The sequence below is a fragment of the Phallusia mammillata genome, chromosome 8 (assembly GCF_965637545.1).
Source record: "Phallusia mammillata chromosome 8, kaPhaMamm4.hap1.1, whole genome shotgun sequence".
Taxonomy (NCBI): Eukaryota; Metazoa; Chordata; class Ascidiacea; order Phlebobranchia; family Ascidiidae; genus Phallusia; species Phallusia mammillata.
The window spans coordinates 12,005,352-12,027,781 of NC_137259.1; the positions used below are offsets into that span (position 1 = coordinate 12,005,352).

General features: G+C 37.0%; 3 protein-coding genes and 1 pseudogene across 5 annotated transcripts; all 4 read right to left on the reverse strand.

Moving 5' to 3' along the window:
* Window positions 1-8: 8 nt before the first annotated feature.
* LOC145203886 (uncharacterized) lies at window positions 9-942 on the reverse strand. Its single transcript, XM_080076245.1, has 2 exons — window positions 610-942; window positions 9-503 (listed from the first exon to the last, which is right to left on the reverse strand). The coding sequence occupies exons 1-2, from the start codon at window positions 886-888 to the stop codon at window positions 306-308; spliced, it is 477 nt and encodes a 158-aa protein (XP_079932371.1). The 5' UTR covers window positions 889-942; the 3' UTR covers window positions 9-305.
* Window positions 943-2,992: 2,050 nt separating this feature from the next.
* On the reverse strand, window positions 2,993-5,057 carry LOC145203885 (DNA repair protein RAD51 homolog 3-like). The gene is made up of 2 exons (XM_080076244.1): window positions 4,932-5,057; window positions 2,993-4,424 (listed from the first exon to the last, which is right to left on the reverse strand). The coding sequence occupies exons 1-2, from the start codon at window positions 5,037-5,039 to the stop codon at window positions 3,033-3,035; spliced, it is 1,500 nt and encodes a 499-aa protein (XP_079932370.1). The 5' UTR covers window positions 5,040-5,057; the 3' UTR covers window positions 2,993-3,032.
* Window positions 5,058-5,428: 371 nt separating this feature from the next.
* On the reverse strand, window positions 5,429-7,570 carry LOC145203883 (ferroportin pseudogene; annotated as a pseudogene).
* Window positions 7,571-8,747: 1,177 nt separating this feature from the next.
* Window positions 8,748-22,181, reverse strand: LOC145203882 (exocyst complex component 1-like). 3 transcript variants are annotated; one of them, XM_080076240.1, is made up of 24 exons: window positions 22,006-22,181; window positions 21,800-21,930; window positions 21,582-21,677; window positions 21,421-21,490; window positions 21,277-21,356; window positions 20,789-20,944; window positions 20,499-20,690; window positions 18,953-19,085; window positions 18,750-18,859; window positions 18,505-18,657; window positions 18,360-18,444; window positions 17,812-17,925; window positions 17,141-17,239; window positions 16,364-16,473; window positions 16,197-16,304; window positions 15,754-15,818; window positions 15,641-15,664; window positions 14,899-14,916; window positions 14,240-14,375; window positions 13,016-13,093; window positions 12,768-12,951; window positions 12,098-12,297; window positions 9,685-9,882; window positions 8,748-9,326 (listed from the first exon to the last, which is right to left on the reverse strand). In XM_080076240.1, exons 1-24 carry the CDS (start codon window positions 22,130-22,132, stop codon window positions 9,174-9,176), a joined length of 2,820 nt encoding a protein of 939 aa, XP_079932366.1. In that variant the 5' UTR covers window positions 22,133-22,181; the 3' UTR covers window positions 8,748-9,173. The 3 variants fall into 3 exon arrangements, with proteins under 3 accessions (XP_079932366.1, XP_079932368.1, XP_079932367.1); XM_080076242.1 differs by lacking the exon at window positions 17,812-17,925; XM_080076241.1 differs by lacking the exon at window positions 14,899-14,916.
* Between the last annotated feature and the right edge of the window lie 249 nt (window positions 22,182-22,430).

Below are 22,430 nucleotides of genomic sequence, written 5' to 3' on the forward strand. Positions count from 1 at the left end.
ATGCATTTATTGTTTACATGACCAACATGATACACACGGTATAGTGAAAAATACATCGCACATATTAATTACTATCAATCATTCATCTTCATTTCACCACAACAGTGCAAAAAGCGAAAACATAAAACGTTTGCTTGCCCAAGGTTGTGCAACAACATCTTGACGCAGAGGGAAACCGTATTTTTTACAGTAGTAAACTGTTTAGTTTAATCCACATCGTTGGCCCTTTACAACGATTTCTCTTGGTTCTGTGCAACATTTTGGAGCACACCAAAGTCAAAGTCTGTGAAGATGTTTTTTCTTTTTTATGTTTTTCTTGGAAGGATGTCCTCATCTTTAGTCACGTGAACAATTGTGGAATCAAGATCCCCTTCCCGATGCTTCACAACCTGCGGGATAATGATGTCCTCCTTTACGCAGTCTGGAGACAAAGGAACCGGTTGAAGTGAAGTCTGTCGGTAGAGTTTCAGTTTCTTCAGAGTAATTTCGAATTCTCGCGACATCTGCAAATGCATTTAGTTTGTTAGAATTTAGCCAAAAACACACACAAAAAAGTATCAATAATTTTATCGGCAAATACTTTAAAAATATAGCAAAAGTGCAACCTACCCTTTTCTTTTCTGCTTCCTTAATGGATTCCCTGAACAGCCTCACGTCCATTTTCTCAATGTTTTCGTTTTGCGAGACCACTTGTTTTTCTTTGGGTTGAAGGTCACTTGAAGCTGAAAACGTTGGTGTTTGAGCGATGGATTGCTTTGAACCACTGCGTTTGATTGCTTTTTTGATTTTCGGAAAGTACTTTGCAAGAGGCCTCCTCCGGGAATGCAAACTTCGCTGTTTTATGGATACTTGTCTTCTCATTGTTAGTTTTTCTTTAATTAAACACATGTATATATTTCTGCAACAAAAATGCGTAACAATTAGCTTTAGGAAATTTGGAATCACAATACAAAAATGCTAGAGCTTTGCCTTTAACATGTGTAGATTTATTAATCTTCGATCACTGTTTTCAACGAAGCTTGTTTGCATCTGATGGCGATCCAAGTCCACAGCCCCGTTATATAGCACCGCATGCACCACGTGCTTCTGCTGTCACTTATCACGTGATGTATCACAATAATCGTGCAGAACACTTCCTGTAAAAAGTATCAACGTTGTCTGCGTAATGACTGCACATCAGCTTGTGACTGTCCAAAAATTTTTGCGACTGCTAAGAATCATAGATTTTTTTCTTCTGTCCACAACTGTTGGTTGGTGTATTAAATAGGACTCTACTTTTCAAAAGACCTTTACGTGGCCTCGCCAATATAAACCAACCATGATTAAACATATTAACGTTCGTGGTTACACTTTTGCCATGCAAATTGCGCAATCAAGTCATCACACCGAAATTACCAGGTCGGGGTGTCTGGTAAAAATACAAACGATACCGCGTGACTGATGAAGACACGCGACCGATTTTCACAACAACGTGACAATTTATCATTGGATGGTCATAAAAAATACTTACTCGGAAAGCACGGTATTATAGTGTATGACTGGACAAGAAGGTTCGAGATATTTAAGTTTTACTCCTGTAAAGTTTTTTGATTCAGTGTGATAAAAAGACCTTAAGTTTTACATTTTGATCTAAGCCAGCGGTTCCCAAACTGGGGTCCGCGGTCCTTTAGGGGTCCGTGAGGCAATTTTGGGGGGACCGCGAAGTGGTTGAAGTAATTCTATAATTCTCAGTTTGTGCCACTAAATAAGTTTAAATCAAAGTAGAATTAAAAATCGACTGTCTCCATTGCTAAACAATAGCCTTTATTGTATGACAGCTATCAAAAATGCAATTGTTCGCGCACAATCGTAATGCTTTTTGTTTTGTCTGTGATGTCACAAGCTGTCTTTAGATGATTTTTTAGCGCAATTTTGCATAACCAGCTAAAATCCTGGAATCAACTTTCGTTTTTATGAAATACAGATTTAGGCTTAAGGACCGCGAGCACTCGAAATAATAGCAAAGGGACCGTTTTGAAAAATATATGAAAAAGTTTGGGAACCACTGATCTAAGCAGACATGAAAACAAAATACAAAATAAACATGGTTTTGTAGTTAGGTGCATTCGAAACATCGAATTTTTGAAATCAAGGCAATTTGTCGGAAGTGAAACTTGAGGGATTGGTCGTTTATAAGTTGGATTTCGGCGCAAACTGTTTTAAATTCGACCGAAACCGAACTAAACATCGCCAAAATGACATATTCGGTTGAAATGTCGGTACGACCGAAACTTTGGAGCATGGATAGTTTTACTTGAATATACTTGATTTGTTAACACATACAAACAAAAATTTTGTCGTGATTATTTACAGAGCTAACAATTACACATGCTTCGTTACGTAACCAATCGTTAATCCACAAGATCTCGTTAAGCAACTGTTTCTGGAAAGTACTTGTGCAATTTCTTTCCAACTCAAAACTGAAAGGCGTATCAAACTGTTGTTAAAAGTTACTGTATGATTGCGCAAAAAGCTTGCGTGAATCAATTACAGTCGCAATTTCGCTAATACTGAGGTCAGAAAATCCCATAGTCTATAATAAAGTGCAGTGAAATCTAGCTATAAACCAAATTTTGGAAAAAGGTAAAAAATAGTCCCGATTGTTGAAACGTCTGCGTGATGTATTCTATATACATCTGCGTGATGTATTCTTACTTAAGTAACATTAGAATTTCTCAACTTTTAGGATTACGAATCGGATGTCACGATTTGCTATAATGTATCTGTTAAGTTATTGCATTGACCAACAGCAATTTCCTTATAACTCTTGTTATGTTTGTTCAATATTTGTGAATTCCTCTTTAAACCCTGGGCTAATATCTGGACCGTAGCGTATTTAATTTCAACTTCTTGTGGTACTTAACGAGAAAAAGTTTAAATATCACTGCCACAGTACACTACACATGAAATGTCCAGTCCTAGTCTTAATACAGAGAAAAAAGTTTCCTAAAAAGACCGTTTCTTAAAAACTTTATTCAAACAATAATAAGTAATCAAGATCTATGTAAAGTTTTCCTTCTTCTTTTCCTGTGATTACCAAGTTTAAGCACAGGCGACAATTGAGGTTTATCAGGTGGTGCATCAACAACTTTACTGCATTGTACATCATCACAAGGACCTGTGTCTGTATCTTCATTTGCCAGTGAAAAAGGTGGTTTGGGCAAGTCATCATCTAAATCAGATTCTTCTGAGTCATTTGGTTTACGTTTCTTGCAGGTTTGTTTTATTTTTATAGAAGTGCTGTCATCATCAAAACTGACACATTGAGTTAATGGAAACTTCATTACACTTTCTGCTGAACTTTTATCTGCCATGGTCATTGAATTAATATATCCTTGTACCTGCATTTCAGGTGACACTTTTGCATTTTGTGTGTTAGTTTTTAATTGATTTGCTTTGAACTCTTTTAAATTACTGTCAGTACATGGGCTTTCAGTGTAGTCAAAACATTTTGAATCATCTTGGCAGAAAATGTCTAGCAATCTTTGCGACAGCTCAATGAATTCTTCATTGATTTCCTGCTTTGTAATTGCCCTTGTTTTCAAAGACATATCTAGAGAAGCCTTTGGTGATGAGCTCTGTTTGGGTTGTTTCTGTTTACTTGGAATGTCTCTGAATCCCTCTTTCACAATCATATACTTTACTGCATCCCTTGATTTACTCGGTGACTTGTAGAGCAGAGCAAACCTCTCATTTTCCTGTTTTATTAACATGATTTTGGTAGCTGCAACATGACTCCAAGTCGCGCCAAGTGCAGGTATCATTACCCCACTTGATCCAATTGCAGAGAAACTGGTTGTTACTTGGTTGATCAGAACAACTGCCAAGTTATCATTAATGGCTAAGGATCGAAGTTTTTGAGCAAGATCATTAAGAACTTTGTTTCTGGTCTTCATGTCCTCTTCAGCTCGGACACAGTTAGCAATACTGTCCACAACTAATAATCTTACATTAGGGTGGGTTTGGATAAAGCTCTGTAGTTGATGGATAGTTGCTATAAGGTCGACAATTGTTAAACATTTAAACAGGTAGATTTTCGACATACACATGTCAATAGTAAAATTACTGCCACCATTCTGGCAAAGGTTTGTACAGTGTTGTACCACAGATTCTGATATATCAACAAGTCTGTTGGTGGAGAATGTGTTTTCTGTGTCAATATAAATTGCCTGACCTTCAGCACCTCCAAGGGCAGAGGGAATTTGTACATTGACAGATAACTGAAATGCAAGTTGTGTTTTTCCACACCCACTCTCACCAGCAATCTCTGTGACACTGCCTATGGAAATGCCACCACCTAAAGCTTCATCCAAAGACCGACAAAATGTGACAATACTTGATTGTTGTTTGGTAGATAACTCTTTTTGTAGAATTGAAGCTGCAGTCTGAAACATGTCATTGATAAACCTGTGTACTAGCAAAAATTAAGGCTTTGCTTTTAGCTTAGGACACTTTCGGTCGAATGTCAATTTTGCATCGCACAAAAGCACGCCTTTCAATAAAGATTCCAATGTACCAATGACAATTAGGTTATTGTTGACTTGTTTTGGTAAATAATTAAATATATTGATTTCGCGCACTTTCGTCAAAAATTTTCTTCGCTCATCCAAAGTATGATGATAAAATTTTATTTCAAATACCACAAAAAATAAAAATATTTTAAATATAAACCCATAAATTTGATTTTTAAAAACTTCAAACTATAATTTTTCATTTAATTTAGAAAAAAACGTTGTTGGATTAGGAAATAATGACTAAAGCATCTTTAAGTAACTTTAGTGCTAAATTCATAGATTGACAGTTAAATACCCCCATTTGGTGAATCCCCCAATCAGCAACTGTGCGTTGTTTGTTTTCTAAGTTTTGTAGCCATGAAAATACTTGACACTTACCTCGAAAATCGCTTCATGGGCCGAAAAAGTACCGCGGACCAGTTTGGGAACCGGTGATTTAGCCCAGTTCCGAGGTATATCAAAAATACTCAAGCAGTCACTTCCCATTAGCACACAGTCGCAGCTCTTGCCCGCCACCCAACGGTTAAAGTTTATCTTAACCATTAGGTAGAGCTACTAACACCATAACTCACTTGACACCCAAAGTCGATTAGGGGGCGTAAAGAGCTGAATTTTTTATTTAGCGGCTATAAATGGGTTGGGTTGGGAAATAAGTTTTTAATTTTTTTACATTAGTAACTCATTTTTTGGGTTAGTTTTATTGAATTTTAAGTGCTAATACCTTACCCCGACCCTAATAGCCCTAACCGTAAGCATTTTTGGAGATATAACCAAATCGACTTTGGGTGTCAAGTGAGTTATGGTGTTAGTAGCTCTACCTAACCATTAAACCGGTGTTTAAAGAGGACTTAATTGAAGAACGAAATCAGGGTGATCATTGTTGTGTATTTTAAAGATTTGCTAAAACTCAACACGATATAAATACAAATAAAGTGTTGCTACCCGTTACTGCATTATAGGCCGACAATGCACCAAATCTTCGAACAGCGTGAAAATAACCACTAGTCCCGCAATGGACTAAAACTTACACGACTCAGTAAATACAAGAAACTGATTTTATGTTTGTTAGACCTTTTGTTGGCTCGCATGATTAGTAACATTGACTACAAGTGTTTAACGGGTTGCACATATTATTACGCAACATATGTACATATCAATGCTGAACCAGCAAGCGTTCTCATACAAAGTCATTCGCTTGCTCTCATCTTGACCTCTATTTTACCAAATAGCAAGATAGTTCGATCTTACACCACTGTATCAACTTCCTCCACGACTTCGTTGTTTTCTGGAGGTGGTACAGGCTCGTTCGCTTTCTTCGGTGCGCTCAAGGCACCACCTTCGTCAAATTTCTTTCCCGCCTTTGACGCAAATAAAGCATAAAGGGCGTGACCGATCACAACCGCCAGAGAAGAAATGATAACCAAGACGCCGAATTGGCTAGGAAGGGGCATAAACAGCACAAGAATGAATCCGATCATATCCATTGACATGCTGAGCGACATTTGTACGCCATTCACAATGCCTCGCTCTTTTTCAGCCACGTTCTCCTGAATAAGCTGCGTCACTGTTAGATCAAAACTCCAAAGTCCAGCTCTTGCTATAATGATGCCGCTAAGCAGCAACCAAAGTGACAGAAAAGATGGAGGTGGCACCACTTCGTCCAGACACTTGTAGAAGATTCTTGGCGATAAACCGTGCTTGTCATCTTCCACTGGGTGAGTAACGTTATCGTATACAGGAGTCATTGCTGCCACGGTTACGTTCGTGGTGTTCATTGCAGGTGTAGGAACCATGGCTAGTTTTGTGGTTAAAGCTTCGTACATGGTTGGGCCTTCAACGCCATAATGTCCTGTATAGGCAAAGAAAGGACTGCCAGGCACAAAAAGTGAAATCAGGCACGGAATAAGAGTCAGATTTTGGAAAATTCCCGAGTACACACCAGTTTTGACCAAACCAAGGTACTTTCTCATCAGGGGAAACGCATACGTGCCAGCGATTCCAGCTACCGCCGAAGCTCCCAGGAGGATTCCCACCAAGAACTCGCTAAAGCATTGGTTGTACGCATACGAGGTGGAGACATATCCGAAATTCAAGACAGTTAGGAAAAGACACGCCAAGCCGACACCTGCTTTTGTTATGGTTTGTGCCATATACAGCTTCCAGCCATCTATGATAATAATAATAAACCCAAACATCCTGCGCCATACTGGCTCATCTTTTTTATCCTTTTTCTTGTCTTTTTTTTCAGAACCACTTGCCTCCCCATTGTGACCATCTTCCTCACCGTCTTTGCCATTTTGAAGAGTCTCCAATTCTTCTGTGTCCCCGCCCTTGGTATGAAGCGCAGGGGTGCGGTTATACACAATGCGGAGCAACATATATTCCGTAACCATCGAGCACAAATTCCAACCCACGATGAAGTAGGCACCGCCAGTAAGTGAGGTTAACGCCATGATCTGACCGCACGCAAGAGGCGAAAGGATTTTAGTTACTAAATCTATTCGCCGGACCATTGCATTTAAATCAGCGAGAAACGAGGTCTTTCCGGAAGCCACAACAACAATCCAGTCCTTTTGTATGATAATGCCCGTACCTGTGCTGGCCAGTAAACCGATGGCGCCCAAAACAATAGCGCCTACTTGTACAGCCGGAGCGTAACTTGCCTCGCGATCACCAAACTCGCGGTTTACGATAAGGATTGCCGCGCTTAGCGCCACGGCAAGGTTTTGAATGAACAAGCACACTGTAACTGCATACAAACGCGGCCTCCTGTCTATCCAATCGCCGACAAGAGGCGCAAAGAGCAGGACACTGCAGGAGAGAGTAAGTCCGTACGCTGCTGTGAGAAACAGCGAAAAGGGATCGAGATCCAAAAGGAAGAGAGGAATCGCAAAGTACCACATACGATCGCCCCATGACGACAAAAAGTGGCCGATGTAGATGATAAGGGATGTTGACACCATTTCGTTAGTAGCTGACCAATGCCCTACTCACTTAAGACCAACACTCCAGTGTTGTAAGCTGTACATAAAAAAACGGTTAGTATTAATTGGCAACAACATGGTTTGCACACGGACTTTGAGTTTGTTTCACTGCGGAAATTGACTACTTCTGCAAATCAATCAACGACAAGTTCATTGCACATCAAATGCTCTTTGTATTTCAGTGAAACGCAACCTTTGGTCAGATTTACACATTACGTACACAACTATAAGTTATTTACATATACTAGCAGATTATTTCTAAAAGAAAACATATCTTTTGCTTCTAATCTAAACCGTCATTGCATCTAAAACTGCGATTTGTATGCAGCCAAAATAATACTATTCATTCAGACATTTTGCGATCTGCTGGAGACATTAAGACAGTTAGCATAAAATTACAAAACTAAATAAATTCAGAAACAACCAAACTTTAAACAACCTCTCATCGCAATTCAGTTTTCGACCAAAACATATGAAGGTCAACCAAATATTATACAAAAAAATGAGTTATATAACTTTGCAAGATGTTACCTTAAATCTATCTGTGATTTAATGTAAACAAAATTATTTACCCCCAAAACAGATACATATCATTGCACGCAGTTGCATGCGCCCAAAGCATTTTTAAACACGCCCTAGCAGTCACACAGATACAGCAACCTCCAAACTGCGAGTAGAGTATCAAATTTGCTGAGTCGCGTTTTCTACGCACCGTGACTGTGCGGTATGCGAAGATAGTTGTGCTGCAACAAACGCTGATGGCAGAAAACCGACCAACTGTGTCAGTTGTAAAATAGTTCACCATGTAGGCGCTCTAGAGTAAAACCATGTTTTGCCGTGAGAGCAAATTTTGTTTACACATTGCTTGTTTTAAACAGCGCATGTTAAATTGAAACATTATCGTTAATATATGCGAGTACCATGACGTACAAGTTCTGTCTCATATTCTCACACGTAGGAAGGTTTCGACTGAATGATTGACCTCTTCACCTAATTGTGCAACCAAACGAAACTCAGATAAGTGTAGCACAAGCTCAATTTCTTTTTACTTAAGCATGCCAGAAAACCGCTAGTGCAACGGGAAAAAACATGTCAATTAGCTGTAACTGAATGTTTGTGCTTGATATTAAATACAATCAAGTGTAACCTTGTTCTACTACCTTTCGAGCTTTTCAATGAGCTTTGGGGAACAGAGGAACCTGCTCATGGACAGATTTAACTTGTATGTATTCTGACAGCACAATGGAAGTATAAACTCACTGCTAACAATAGATTGCACAATAAATCAGCAAGCGAAAAATACGAGTAATAACTTATAAGACAAAAAGTTGGAGCAAATAGCGAACAACCCAAGTACAAGAAATATAAGGGTAGCGTATGCTTGAACGAAATGCACTTGTTCCGAACAGTGCATTAGATGACAATTAATAAGGTATTCAAACTTACAGCTTAGCATTCTCCGAATCCACGATTTGCATTTGGGATAATCACAAAAATATTCTTATGGTTTTAGACCAAACTAACATGGATAGGACCTCAGACACGAAGATCAAATAGTCGGACAAGGCTTGTCAATACCCATAAGGTGATAAATTCTGAAGTTGGACAAGCATGAAAATCTGAAATCTGAAAGTAGTTACTGGGAGTAAGCGATATCAGAGAAATACTGCAGCACGTTTTCAATGGTAAACTCCAAGCTGATATGGGATTCTGGGTAACACTTTGATATCAGATCTTCGAACCGTTTGTACTGTCGGATAAACTCTTCTTGCATGTGTTGCCACACAACCTTGGTAAAAAATGTAATATATTTCAAAACAGTGACAGAAATATAGAGTTCAGTGAATATGTTGTTTTTAAACGAATCGTTTACTGGAGTCCTGAAGCTTGGTGTTGCAAAAACGTCAAGCACGAAAGAGGCTGAAATTGCGGAAGTTTTTAAGTATGGACAACATAATGTACGAAATGTGTCATTTGCGACAACAATTCTGTATTACTAAAATAGCTATGGCTTCCTTTACAGTTTAGATGAATCCTTAATAACAATGTTACAACTAAGACAAAAAAGGCTAAATCAGACAACCCAGATAAAAACTTTACAAATCGTAAGCATTCATATTTTCGAAAAGCCATATCTTTTAACTAACCCGCTGTAAACGATTTTCATTCTCAGCTGTGTGTTTGACGATCTTGTGATGAAGTGATTCGAGTCCTTTCTTTACATCCTTTCCACTGTATTCCTTGATACATTTCCTTAACTCCTGTTTGCTGAACTTAAGCTGAAAACCAACTTCTTCCGGTCGAACCCCAGTTTCTATCACCTGTTCCACTCCCTCGAAGAAGTTCTATTCAGTTTGGAAATAAAATTAACAAAAACACTAGAAAGGCGACTTTCCGGGAAGGGGACCTATAATTTGAAACACGCAAAAAGAAGGTAAAACACCGCCTTTAAATGAAACAAATCTGGTCAGATTACGCAAATTAAACTAGAAGGGTGGCTTAGCACATATTGCCCTTGCATATACACTATAACCTATTTTAAAACATTGATATATTTCCTATGCTTATTTTATATTGGGTCCCATACCATCTACTGTCTTTTATTACCTTAGTTGTTTCTGCAAGCAGAAACTCATGGGTCCCCACACATGCAAAGTTGTAGATAATGCATTTCAAGAGATAACCACGTTTAGTGTTGTAAGGTAAAACACAGTGATCGGCACTGGGCTTAAATAATAATACTATGTAGAGTACAAACTATATAAATTTAGATTCACCCGAGGTATTGTTTGAAGTATGTCCTATTTAACGTTCTTTTTCAAAGAAACGATGAGTAAGTAGTGGCATAATGAAAAATATATAACAAATTCGAAAAAATAGCAAATTCTACAAGCTGTCCGGTTTTCATTCAATTCGAACATTGTGAAAAGGGTCACCCATTTTAGGAATTAGTTGGTTAAGTTGTGGTGCTACAGGGCAAAACATAACATTTGAGGACTTAGTATGTTTAATAAACTTTGCAAAATTTCCTATAATTAGGACGTTTTTTAAAAGTTCATTTATTTTAGGGGGCTAGTTGAGTAAATGTTGGGGCTACAAGGTAAAACACATCAGTTGAAACCTACAAATAGCATAGTCCATATCCTACCCAAATTTTATCCAATCCCGACACTGTTTAAAAAACTGACCCATTTTAGGGGGCTAGTAGGGTAACTAATGGGGTCCGACACACAAACTAAAAAAATAGGAAACCTCAATGACTCAATCAATAGTACTGCAAAATTTCAGCCAAATCCGCCAATGTCTAAAATGTCGACCACTAGAGGTGTTTTGAGCAACAACCGTTAATGTTTCTGAAGTCATAGGGCAACAACCCCCTAACTGCCATGGCACAAAAACGTTCACCAAGCAATCCACAAAGTCACAAACGAGTAACATAGAACTGCTTGCCCTTGTAACACTATTGAGCAACAGAAATCTTCCGTTTGTGGTGTCCAGTAACATATAAATACGTTTTATACTTTGGGGGCTTGTGGGGTAAGGGTTGAACACAACAATCGACAACTATAAATGACATACTCTACAAGCTATCCAAATTTCAGCCAATTCTGACACTGTTTACAAACTCACCCCTTTTAGGGGGCTAGCGGGGTAAATACTAGGGATATTTGGACAAACAAAGTGGGATGCACATCTACATAACTTTATCTACCATCTGTATAAGTTTCAGCCACATCCATCAAACATTTGATAGAAAAACGAGTCGGACAAACTTTGGGAAGAAAAATACCCATTTTAGGGGGCTAGCGGGGTAAATACTGGGGTTATCAACAAAAACAAAGTGGGATGCACATCTACATAACTATATCTACCATCTGTGTAAATTTCAGCCAAATCCATCAAACATTTGATGGAAAAACTAGTCGGAAAACTTTGGGAAGAAAATAACCCATTTTAGGGGGCTAGCGGGGTAAATACTGGGGTTATCAACAAAAACAAAGTGGGATGCACATCTACTTAACTATATCTACCATCTGTGTAAATTTCATCCAAATCCATCAAACATTTGATGGAAAAACGATTCGGACAATATTGGGAAGAAAATAACCCATTTTAGGGGGCTAGCGGGATAAATACTGGGGTTATCAACAAAAACAAAGTGGGATGCACATCTACATAACTATATCTACCATCTGTGTAAATTTCAGCCAAATCCATCAAACATTTGATGGAAAAACGAGTCGGACAAACTTTGGGAAGAAAAAAAACAAACAATTTGAGTAAAATCAATGTGTCCCCATAAGTAAAATCAATATGTGTCCCCCAGGGAAGGGGACCCATAATAACTCCAACACTTGTTTTAAACAGTCTGAAATGGATTTTTTTGAAGAAATAAAGTTTTATTATAACTTTTTCATCTCAGTTTTATAAAATGTTGTTTTCACTTCCAAAACACTTACACATTACAGGCAAGCGTAAGAACCACATTTCCCGTAGTATTGATCAAATTAAGACAATTAAAAATTTTTCCACATTAAAACTAGATATAAGATTTCTTACACTGAGTTTTTCCAGTGGTCTTCCAAGCATGCTTGTGACGTAGCTGTCGAGATAATTATTGTATCTCAACTTCACATCCCGTTTCTCCTGATCAAGTGAAGCGATTTTGAGACTGGACAGACAATTGAGCAGGTGGTGATAATTCTCGAACATAACCACTTCCGGTGGCGTTTTGTGACTTTCACCAGCCACACGTTCAACTGTAAATAAGATAATAAGTTCAACACATAGGGCTGCCTTTGGTTGGCGCCAAATTATGTATTGGTTAGGGGGAAGTTATTTCGCTCGGTGGAAGAAAACATTGCAACACAATATCACTAAAACAATCAACAAGCCAGATATAGCAGCACAACGTTGACAAAGTGGTAAACACAGTTGATGGATGAGGGTTAAATGCGTTTTGAGCCAACACTATACAAAAGCCTTTGACGCAGTTTTCACCATTTTTTTACATTTCCTTCTCTGCTTGCGTGATTGACAGATATAATCTTTAACAATTGAAAAAAATCGAAATCATTCATTGTCCGCAGAAGTTGTGACGATTTTATTCAAACCACGGATTTTCCACTTCCATTTGTAGACATTAATCTCTCACTGACATAGATCATTTATTCACTCTTTTCATGCAAAGTATTTGCATTACGTTACTTTGTAGAGTTTCACAACTTACTAGCTTGAAAAACAGATTTGATAAGGCTCTTGTAAGCTTTGTCGATATCAGTTCTGCGTTCACTATCACGAAAAATACTTTCTGCCAGTTCAACAAAATCCTCAAAGTCCTGAACAAATGGCAGAATTCCACATTTCTTGTTTTTGCCCAAATGCGCATCTTCAACCGCATCCACCTTGTTTCGCTGATAAAACACAAACAAGTTCTCACCACCGATTTGTTTTTAAGTTATGGGGTGGAATACTTACAACAAAGTTATCAAAGTTTCGTTTCACTTCAATCAAACAGTTTCCTAACATCTTGGCTAGAAAAGAACCGTCGTTGTCCTGCGAACAACACATTTTAGGTGTTAGCAATTCACACACAGTCGACACATACTCAAGGAAATTCAGAGTCGTCGAAATGATTTGAAGTACGCAAGTTTGTAATACGACAAACACAAACTAAAAAGTTCCTGCAAAAGCCAAAATGTAAGCTGCCCGAATCGTTTTTGGGAAGCCCGTTTAGGCCCGAAAGTTTGATTGACAGGCGTATACATTAAAGCGGTGGTTCCCAACCTTTTTTGTTACATTCCTCCCTTTATCCACTTTCCAACTATTCATTCCTCCCCATAAGACGAAAAACAAATATAACATAAAAAAATATTGCAATTTGAAATAGACCTTATAATTAGGGATGTCCATTTCAGAATCCTTCACAACCGGTTTCAAATGTGAACCGGGTCCAAATTATAATGGACATAATAATGTACATACAAAAATATTATGTAACATTTCCAATGTAAATGTTTTTTTACAGTTTTTATGAAATTCCTCCCCTGAACTCATAAAATACCTCCCCGGTTGGGAACCACAGCATTGAAGCCTTAGAAAAGTCCAAGACAACCAACACAATAGACAATTGGTCTTAAACAAAGCGTTTTAGGACTGTTTGACATTAGGTCAGGACCAGCAACTGGCTACTTAGCTCTCTAAATTTATTTAAAAAAATTCTGACACAAAGTGTAAAGTCAGGCCGGAATCGAGTCCGCTTTTTTTAAGCCAAGTTCGAACCCGGCCCGACTTACAACTCTGGTGCAAACTATGTTTCGACCTGTAAGGTTTTTCAGCCTGTTACTCCCAACAAACTGGAATGCCGTTATATAGCTACACTCGCCAATAAGGCCGAACAGTGTGTACTGCTTACTTTCCTTTCCTGTTCAACTTGGGTGTACCAACAGTAACTGGACTACATAGGGTTTCAACAAAAAGTTGTGTAGGTATAATTTGTGTATCATAACGTATGTACCACCACTTTAAAAGTTCAGGGGTGCATGAGAGAAACAATAGATGACCAGCTCTGGTTTATACTTTATGCTTCGAGTAGCACGGTACATTTGCAAATCGGTTCAAAGACATGGTGGCTTAATTACCAGGTAAAACGCACACATAGTTATGAAAAAGAGAGTATTTTATAAGAAATAAACATGTTACCTGCTGTGCCTGTGTGACTCGCTGTCCGATTACCACCAGCATGTTGAGCGAGTTAAGCGGATCCAACTCTTCACCGAATGCGACGAGTTGCGATAACTCAGGCTCAACGATGGAAAATATCTCGGTCATCATACGCCTGGTTGCCATAAAGCAAAAAATCAAGGCAAAGAAATGCGACAGTTGCATATCATGCACAGCTTAATTGCAAACTAAATTTAGGTATGTTTTGTTTAATTTCACAATCGAAGTATTAGCGTTTGATTTTTTTCTGGTTGGCCAAGCACTACAAGAAGTCAAATTAATATGTGTTTAAAAAAAGTAATATTATTTATGAAACGTTGCAAGAGATTTTGGACTTGCTTTAAGTTTATAACATTGTAATTTTACGAAATTGTTGACTAAAACGCATTTGTATGATTAGTTCTGCGCAAACTGCAAAAAATAGTAATCTGTCAAAAATTAAATGCACACGCGATAAAAAGTCCTGTTGGAAGAAAAATTGAAATCCAGTTAAAGCCATGCAGCACTCGAAAATAGGAGAAATTAAATCAGATTCAACAGTAGGCAAATTAAAATGACAGGAATCAAAAATAGCCAAAAGAACAGGCTCGGAAGACTTTTTTCGTGCTTGATTGCATGGAAGGGTTCAATGTACTTACCATGCGCCTCGCTTTTGCCTTTAAATCATAAACAGATCAAAACAGGTTTGTCAAAAACTGAAACCAGGGCAAACACAAATAACAACGTTGTAGCAGTCGTCATATGAAACGTATGATCGACGCTCAACGGTTTTGAGGAACTCGTTTAAAGGCAATGGAAGATAAACTGAGGTAAGATATGAACTGAAACTGCACCCTGGTCACGAGCAGACTTGAATTACTCACGACTTTCGCCTGCGCGGTCCCGACTGTTTTACGGGTTGAAGAAAAGCGGTATTTACCACCGAGGCAAGAAATGAACGTCTACAGGGTAAAGATTTTGTCTCCCAACTCAATGAGTTTAGTATTGGAAGTTGGTGAAAAAATACGTTTTATAGCGAAACAAAGATACCAGTATAACGCCGGGATGTTGAAACTTCGGATTAAACAACTAAATTAGGATGCACAGTAATTCAAATTCATCTATTTTTTTCAGTATCACATACTATATGTTATGCTATGTTTAAGGCTAGAAAAAACAATCGATCGGTACATATTTACTATAGACGGTAGATTTACTGAACTTTTTTAAGAAATCAACCATTTTACCAGTCCTAAACATAACTGGTTACAGTAATATTAGTTTTACTGTTTTCACAGCTGTACACTACACAACAAACCTCTTACATAGCAAATTGCACTTTTTTTCAAACACAACACCAAACAAACATATGTTTCATCGACACCAACACAACAGACGTACCTGATATCCTTGGTCACTTGCGCTCTGTGAAAAGAATCGTATTAAATTTAACCTGTGTTTCACGAAATTTTGAATGTATAAAAGTATATTTTGCAAAATGTGTATTTTCTTACTCCTGATATTTTTTCCGACTCGCCACTCCCTGCTCTGTGTCGTCTTCCTCGTCATCAGAACCTCCCTGTGACAATGAGTGATAATATTAATCAAAACTTAATTTTTAACTATGCAGATGCATCTGGTTAATAGCACAGCCAATTTGCCAAGCTATTTTATGTAATTACACAGACAGTTTTTTCAACAAATGGCTACGTTTCGAATGTACGACCCTACGCAATTAAACGGATAATGCGATTAACCGGATTCGTTTGTACAACAAAAACGTGTGCAAAGAGTCAAATTTTGTTCTCTCCTATTTCATTTTGTTTGGAAACAAACATTTTTTCAAAACAAAATACTTTTCTGGTAAAGGTTTGCACCCCAAATTTTATTAGCACCAAACAAGCCTACTACTTTCATAAAACAAAATACAAGCGTTTCGTTAGCTTTACAATCTTACCGGCATCATTGTGTCAGCGCTCTCCACATTAAGATGAAAGAACTTGGTAAGAAATCGCTCCTCATCCTGACAAGTTGGTTCAAGCTCACTTAGCACTTCTCGAAAAGTCTGAAAACCACAATTCATTAACATGTGGACAATACAGTAAAAGAATATTCCTCACTCACTGAGCTAAATTTTTCCCGATCTGACAATTCAAAGTCCGAAGCAGCAAGAGATTCCCGGCTAGCAGCAAGACCACGTTTCTTGTGACCAATGCGAAGTTTTTTACTCTTGGCTGAAACAACATACCTTTTGAACTATGGACTAACAGACCAGTATGAAAGTAACATAGTTTGTTCTATTTCACAAAATTTTGTTTACAACCGTCAAATTAAAAAAATTTATTTGGTTTATTCATATGTTTTACTGCAATAACTACTACAAGTTCTAGAGCAGCAGTTCCCAACCTGTGGGTTGCGACCCCATTTGGGGTCGCTTTGCCTGGGGTCGCCTAAGGCTCCCAACTCATTTTAGGCCATGGACTAATTTAACAATTAAAAAATGAAAGAACAGTGCTCAACTTTCCTTCCCACTATTGTTTGTTAACTCGTATGTAAACTAGCAGCTACAGCAGGGTTTTTGAAGACTTAATTGTTTTCACAAAATTCTTATTATTGCCCTGTATTACGTAATAATACTGCATTTACATAATCACCAAGTCAGCACCTGCCAACTTGTGTTGCATTCACGCAATAATATCACGATCCTCTAATTATAACTTAATAGTCAACAAAACTAAAATTTAGTTTGTAAAATTTCAGTGTTAGGTAAAGAAAGTATAGTGGGAAATAAATTTTCGGATATTTATGAGTCAATGTCAATATATAGAACTGTTTTTAAAGGGTCAGGTTGGGAACCGCTGTTCTGGAGCTTTAGTGATGGTGAAACAAAATACAACTTACGTTTCACCAAACTTTGTGTTGATCCAAACAACTTCTTTTTTTCTTTTACAGCCAAATTTTGCTGTGAGCCGGACAAATTCTTGATACTTGAACTGAGTTCTGGTAAATAACACAAAAACACTGTGATATATCAGTTACAAGCTATAAGACAAAACACAATACAAACACTATACAATGACATGCAGGTTGTCACACATGCTCGAACAACTCTAATTTCAAGTTTACTACATTTGGCATGTTTGAAAAGCCAACCCATGCACATGAAGTTGTATGTAAAAGATGCAAGAAGTATCTTTCTTAAAGAAAAAATGGGTTCTTGTACTGTTGTGTTTGAGTTAGACTAGTAACCATATTCCGTAACAAGCAGAGATATGAAGTAGACAACAAAATACAGTGAAAAATATAAATTAAATCTGTTTTTGCTACATGTGCAGAATGAATTGTTTCAATACCAAAACACATGCACAACACCTCAAAAGTTCCTAAATTCTAAGTTTTTGCTAATTTGTGTATAATTACAATAATGAGCTCCACCAATCTAACATCAACACTGCAGAATTCACATCTTCAGTGAATTATAGACAATCGCGGAACCCACAAAGAGTAAGGTTTTAATGTAGCTAAGCATGGTTATTGACATCTCTACACCAAGCACCACTACAGTGATATACTTTTGCTTAATGTCAAACGACGGGATTGTGAATCGAATGCCGCTGTATTGAGAGCGAGGGTGGACCGCGATGTAGCTCTCAAGGCTGCACTGCCTATGTCTTCATCAATGTTAGCTGGTTATTTTAAAACATTTGGTAATGTTGCATTCCGTCAATTGCAAGTAATATAGATTAATACAAACATAATGCAATTATTAAGGTCAGTGTTAGGGGAATCTGGAAAGAAAGTTTGATCATAAATTAATCTTGCTAACATATACCAAAATATTGCTCAAACTTTTTGCATTCAGAAAAATAATAAAAATAGATTTTAAGAAATTTAGGCCTATAAAACACAAAAAAACAAAAAAGAATAAGAATAAAAAAATAAACCAATAATAGCAAATGCACCTTATTTAAACAATTTTCATTATCAATTCAATTCTCTATTTGCCACGTACTTGAAAGGAAATAAATTGCAACAATAATTTGGAAAACTGATAATTTCATGACAGGGTCAGTGAACATCTCAATAAAAAGGGCAGTATCATAATATATTTCCACAATACCTTGTTGAATAAATCTCTGTTTTGCAGTTGTCAGAAAGTCCTTGATTTCTTGTGAATACAGTTTGTTGAGGTTTTGTGTGTAAACCTTAAAAAAGTAAAGTAATTAAATTTCACACTCCAAACTTATGCAAAATTGTTGCATTACCGTGCAAAGTTGTGTGTACTTTGTCTTGTCAGCCACTTTAAGCCAGAGAATCAGTTGTTTGTATGGTAGCAAATCTCTGTGGTATGGAAAGTGCTTAGGAAGTTTCAGTTCATTTGTTTGCTTTGTTAATGAACTTCCAGGATGTTCACTACCCTGCAAATTTATGAAAATAGGTTGTACAGTATGCAGTATAAATAGCAAGAAATAACACATGAATTTATATTCAGGAAACTTGGTTATCAAACCTGCTTTGCAAAAACTGTAATAAGATGCTCGTATAGCCGTTTTGCGAACATCTGGCGAAGAGTATCAAAAAGTTTTTGTTGATCAGAGACAGCTTGTAACTTGGAAAGCCCTACAAGCAATGTTGGAATTAGCATTTGTTTTGTAGATATGAAATAGTTCTTAGCAATGCTTTTGGCAACAAAACAGGGGCAAGGTTTCCTACCCTTTGGCAATTCCACTTCCATTGCTTGTTGCAACGCTTCAGCTGCACTTGTACAAGCTTCAATTCCACTGTCATGCTTTAGGTTTGCTTCACGCAATGCCTTTACATGACCTTTTGAGAGATCTAGTTGCATCTTAAAAAGCAATGGAATATAGTTCCACTTTAAATTTAAAAGACAAATCTAAACTAGAAAGGTGGCTTTCTGATATATTTCCATAATATATATTTTATATCCTATTTACCAATTTACTATACACATCATTTGATCTGCACATACGTTTGCTTTTGCAAGCAAAAACAAATTGGTCCCCACATGCGTGTTTGTGCGGACTTTCGGTAAACAAATGTTGCGGTTATGTTCTTCTTTTTGTTTCAGTCTGTGCTTTTTGCTATTTTTTGCCATTGCAAATAAACACAAGCAAACTTGTGTAGAAAATGTGTAAATCGCCAACACCGTATCACGTTGTAAGTTATAAACAGCAAATTCTTTTTTCGCGTCAGAATAAAAACATAGCGTGAAAAAAAGGTAGTCCGCAATTTTACGGTTTCATTTCTGCCAGCGCAATCACTATCTCCATTGTAAACATGGCATAAAACAAAAACGAGGTTATCCACAATTCCACGGTTTTATTTCCTTCAGTGTGTTGCATTGTGTTAATGTATGTTTACAAACTGAAGCTATCACGATCAACAGATTGAACTAAAAAATGTATTTAACGTGCAAGATTAAACTAATTCTGACCAACAAAAAAGTGTACAATTGTCTACTGTAAAACAAGCTAGTTTATTACATGCTAGGGATGGAGCTGTAAATCAGTGAATCACTCCCCTGGGACCAGAGTGATATAGCGTTAAACTCCATCAGAAGATTTAGTAAACGTTTTAACACATATTTGGGGCTGTACGGATAACCACTTTATATATTTGGCTGAAATTTTGAATAACAAACAAGTAACCCACTGTTCAAAACTTCAGTACATTAGGACATGTATTTCTAACCGAAAACTAAAACTGATTATTTTGAGGTTTAAGGGCTGTTCCAATAAAAAGTTAGAAAATTCTTTACATTGCACCAACCAACAAAGCATGTCTCCTAGATTATGTACTTTAGTCAATAAAGCCGATTTAAAAAAATTACGTTTTGGGGGTCTGTGGGTGAACGGCTGGGTCATTTGGGGTCAAACTTCAGGAGTATCACATCCGGATTAATAACTAACATCTATTTAAATTTGAAGCACTATTTCTTTACCACATGAGCGTTACAAACCAGCGTTAAAAAATTTACGTTTCGGGAGCCTGTGGGTGAACCGCTGGGTCATTCGGTGTCAAACTTCTGATCAAGTTTTAGGATCAAGTTCAGATTAATAACTAACATATGTCCAAATTTGAAGCACTCTTTCTTGACCAAACAAGCGTTAGACAGAAAAAAGAAAAAAAATATGGACAAAAACAATATCTGTCCCCTTTAGAGAAGGGGACCCATAATTACAGTAAAGTAGTGTGTTATTTATGTTCTGGTAGAAAATGCCAAATAAATTTCACATACCACAAGCTTGTCCAATTCCTCCAGCAATCTTGAATGATTTTTGTTTGTAATTTGAATAAAGGATTCTTGGTTTTTCATTTGTCCCATTTGTGATGCAATGGCACCCACCATAAGGTCATAATCATCTAAGCGAGCTTCAATCTCTGATACTTCGTTTAAGGCATTGTCAAGCAATAACATGAGAGAATTTACCTTGAATACATAAACAGGTTGTGCACGGAGTAAAATGACTTGGTAATGCCAGATTGTATGTAAGAGTGTTGTAATAAAAATTTTTGATGGGAACCTACTTGTACTTCTGATCCCATTATAGAGTGGATGTTCTGACCATCCAATACAGACAAATCTCTGGACAATGAATTAGAAAATGCCTCAGCATCACTTATTGCAAATTCACATTCAGTTATCATCCTCTCCAAGTCAGTCTCCTCTTGATCAGTTAGAGCCTGAAAACATCATAACTTACTTAATCAAGTATGAGACAAAATTGGAACAAGTCAAGTTCTGTTTAGTCTATTTTTTGAAATAATATTTCCCTTATTTCGTAAGTTATCACTCGAGTTTAGGAACAATGGGTGCATGAAACATTACATATGTCTGCAAGTATGAGACTTTTTTTTACAAATTTGAGCAGACATTTTTTTTTTCTGTTACAATTACACTGATTCTACATGCTATGTTCATGTACCAGACTGCAATGTGATGTGATAAGTTTTGTCAGTTTGGTTGTCTAATAGCAATTACAGACTATTTATGAAAACAGCAAAATTATTTTAACCTGGTAGTCCTCAAGAGCATCTTCATCAGGGCCAGGCAGATTGCTAGTTCCTCTGGAAGTTTCAGTACCAGATACTGATACTGAAAAAAAAACAGTCTTCAGCTTACCTTCCCTTAAAAACAAACAAAGAAAACTTTAGCTTACCTTCTAGTAGGCTTTGTGGAATGTTAGCAAAAGTTGGTTTCGATTGTCTTGGAAGATATCGATGACAAAGCTTAACAATAAGCATTGAAAATTAGTAAATACAATTGATCAAAATCGTACATACACATCAACTTTTTAATGAAAAATCAAGGTACACATACTTTCCACAAACATGCCAAGAAAGTATGTTTTTCTGCAACACTGCTAGCAGACCACTTGAAATTCTTGTCAAATTGTAAGTCAAAGTCTGTAGTTTGCTGAAAAAAAGCATAAAACATTTGTTAGACGTCAATAAATCCAGAACAACCCGCAAATTTATGTAGTCAAAACATTTTGCAAAGCTGTATGAAAACTCAAAAAAGTCAGAAAATGGACACACCTTATCACTTTCCTTTCCATTAACAATTTTAAGTTCCTTCAACTGCCAGGTCTTTTGCTTTTTGTAAGTCTCACCCTTTTCTTGTCTCTTGATCCTAGAAATATAGACCTCCACTGGCCTCTCAGTTGTGACTGTGAAAAATGAAAATGTGTGAACAATTTTATCTTCATCAAAGCACACCTTTGTCACTATACACAGAAAAATACCTGATGCGCAAAGAAATGACGATTTTTTCTTCTTGCCTCCAGTTTTGCCCACATGGACTACACCAAGCAACCTTTCTTGATTAGGTGTGAACACATCTCGCTGCAGTGCATGTTTTATGGCTGCCATCAAGACACAAGTTTGTTTGCATTTAAATTACGGCAATTTGGCAAACTAGGAGAATAATCAAAATATTAAGTTAAATTAATGAAAATGCACTAATATTATACAGTTCATGTTTTGTTTATTATATAGTTATTTATCTAACCGAATTAAAACTAGACAAATATAAAGGAATAGGAACTTATACACTACACACATATTTATCTCACAAAAACAAAAAAACAACATTATAACTCTGGAACAAAATGGTTAGCTAAGTTTAAAACTTCAAGATTTAGCATACCAAATAATATGTAAGGTATCA

Excerpts from the sequence above, each read along its gene's own strand:
- LOC145203882 (XM_080076240.1), bottom strand. The coding sequence starts at position 22,132 with ATGGCAGCCATAAAACATGCACTGCAGCGAGATGTGTTCACACCTAAT. Across the intron at positions 16,474-17,140 it reads AACACAAAGTTTGGTGAAAC|CCAAGAGTAAAAAACTTCGC; the intron begins GTAAGTTGTATT and ends ATGTTGTTTCAG. Across the intron at positions 13,094-14,239 it reads GAGTCACACAGGCACAGCAG|GACAACGACGGTTCTTTTCT; the intron begins GTAACATGTTTA and ends TGTTGTTCGCAG.
- LOC145203885 (XM_080076244.1), bottom strand. The coding sequence starts at position 5,039 with ATGGGAAGTGACTGCTTGAGTATTTTTGATATACCTCGGAACTGGGCT. Across the intron at positions 4,425-4,931 it reads CCCATGAAGCGATTTTCGAG|ACTGCAGCTTCAATTCTACA; the intron begins GTAAGTGTCAAG and ends GACATGTTTCAG.
- LOC145203886 (XM_080076245.1), bottom strand. The coding sequence starts at position 888 with ATGTGTTTAATTAAAGAAAAACTAACAATGAGAAGACAAGTATCCATA. Across the intron at positions 504-609 it reads AGGAAGCAGAAAAGAAAAGG|ATGTCGCGAGAATTCGAAAT; the intron begins GTAGGTTGCACT and ends ATGCATTTGCAG.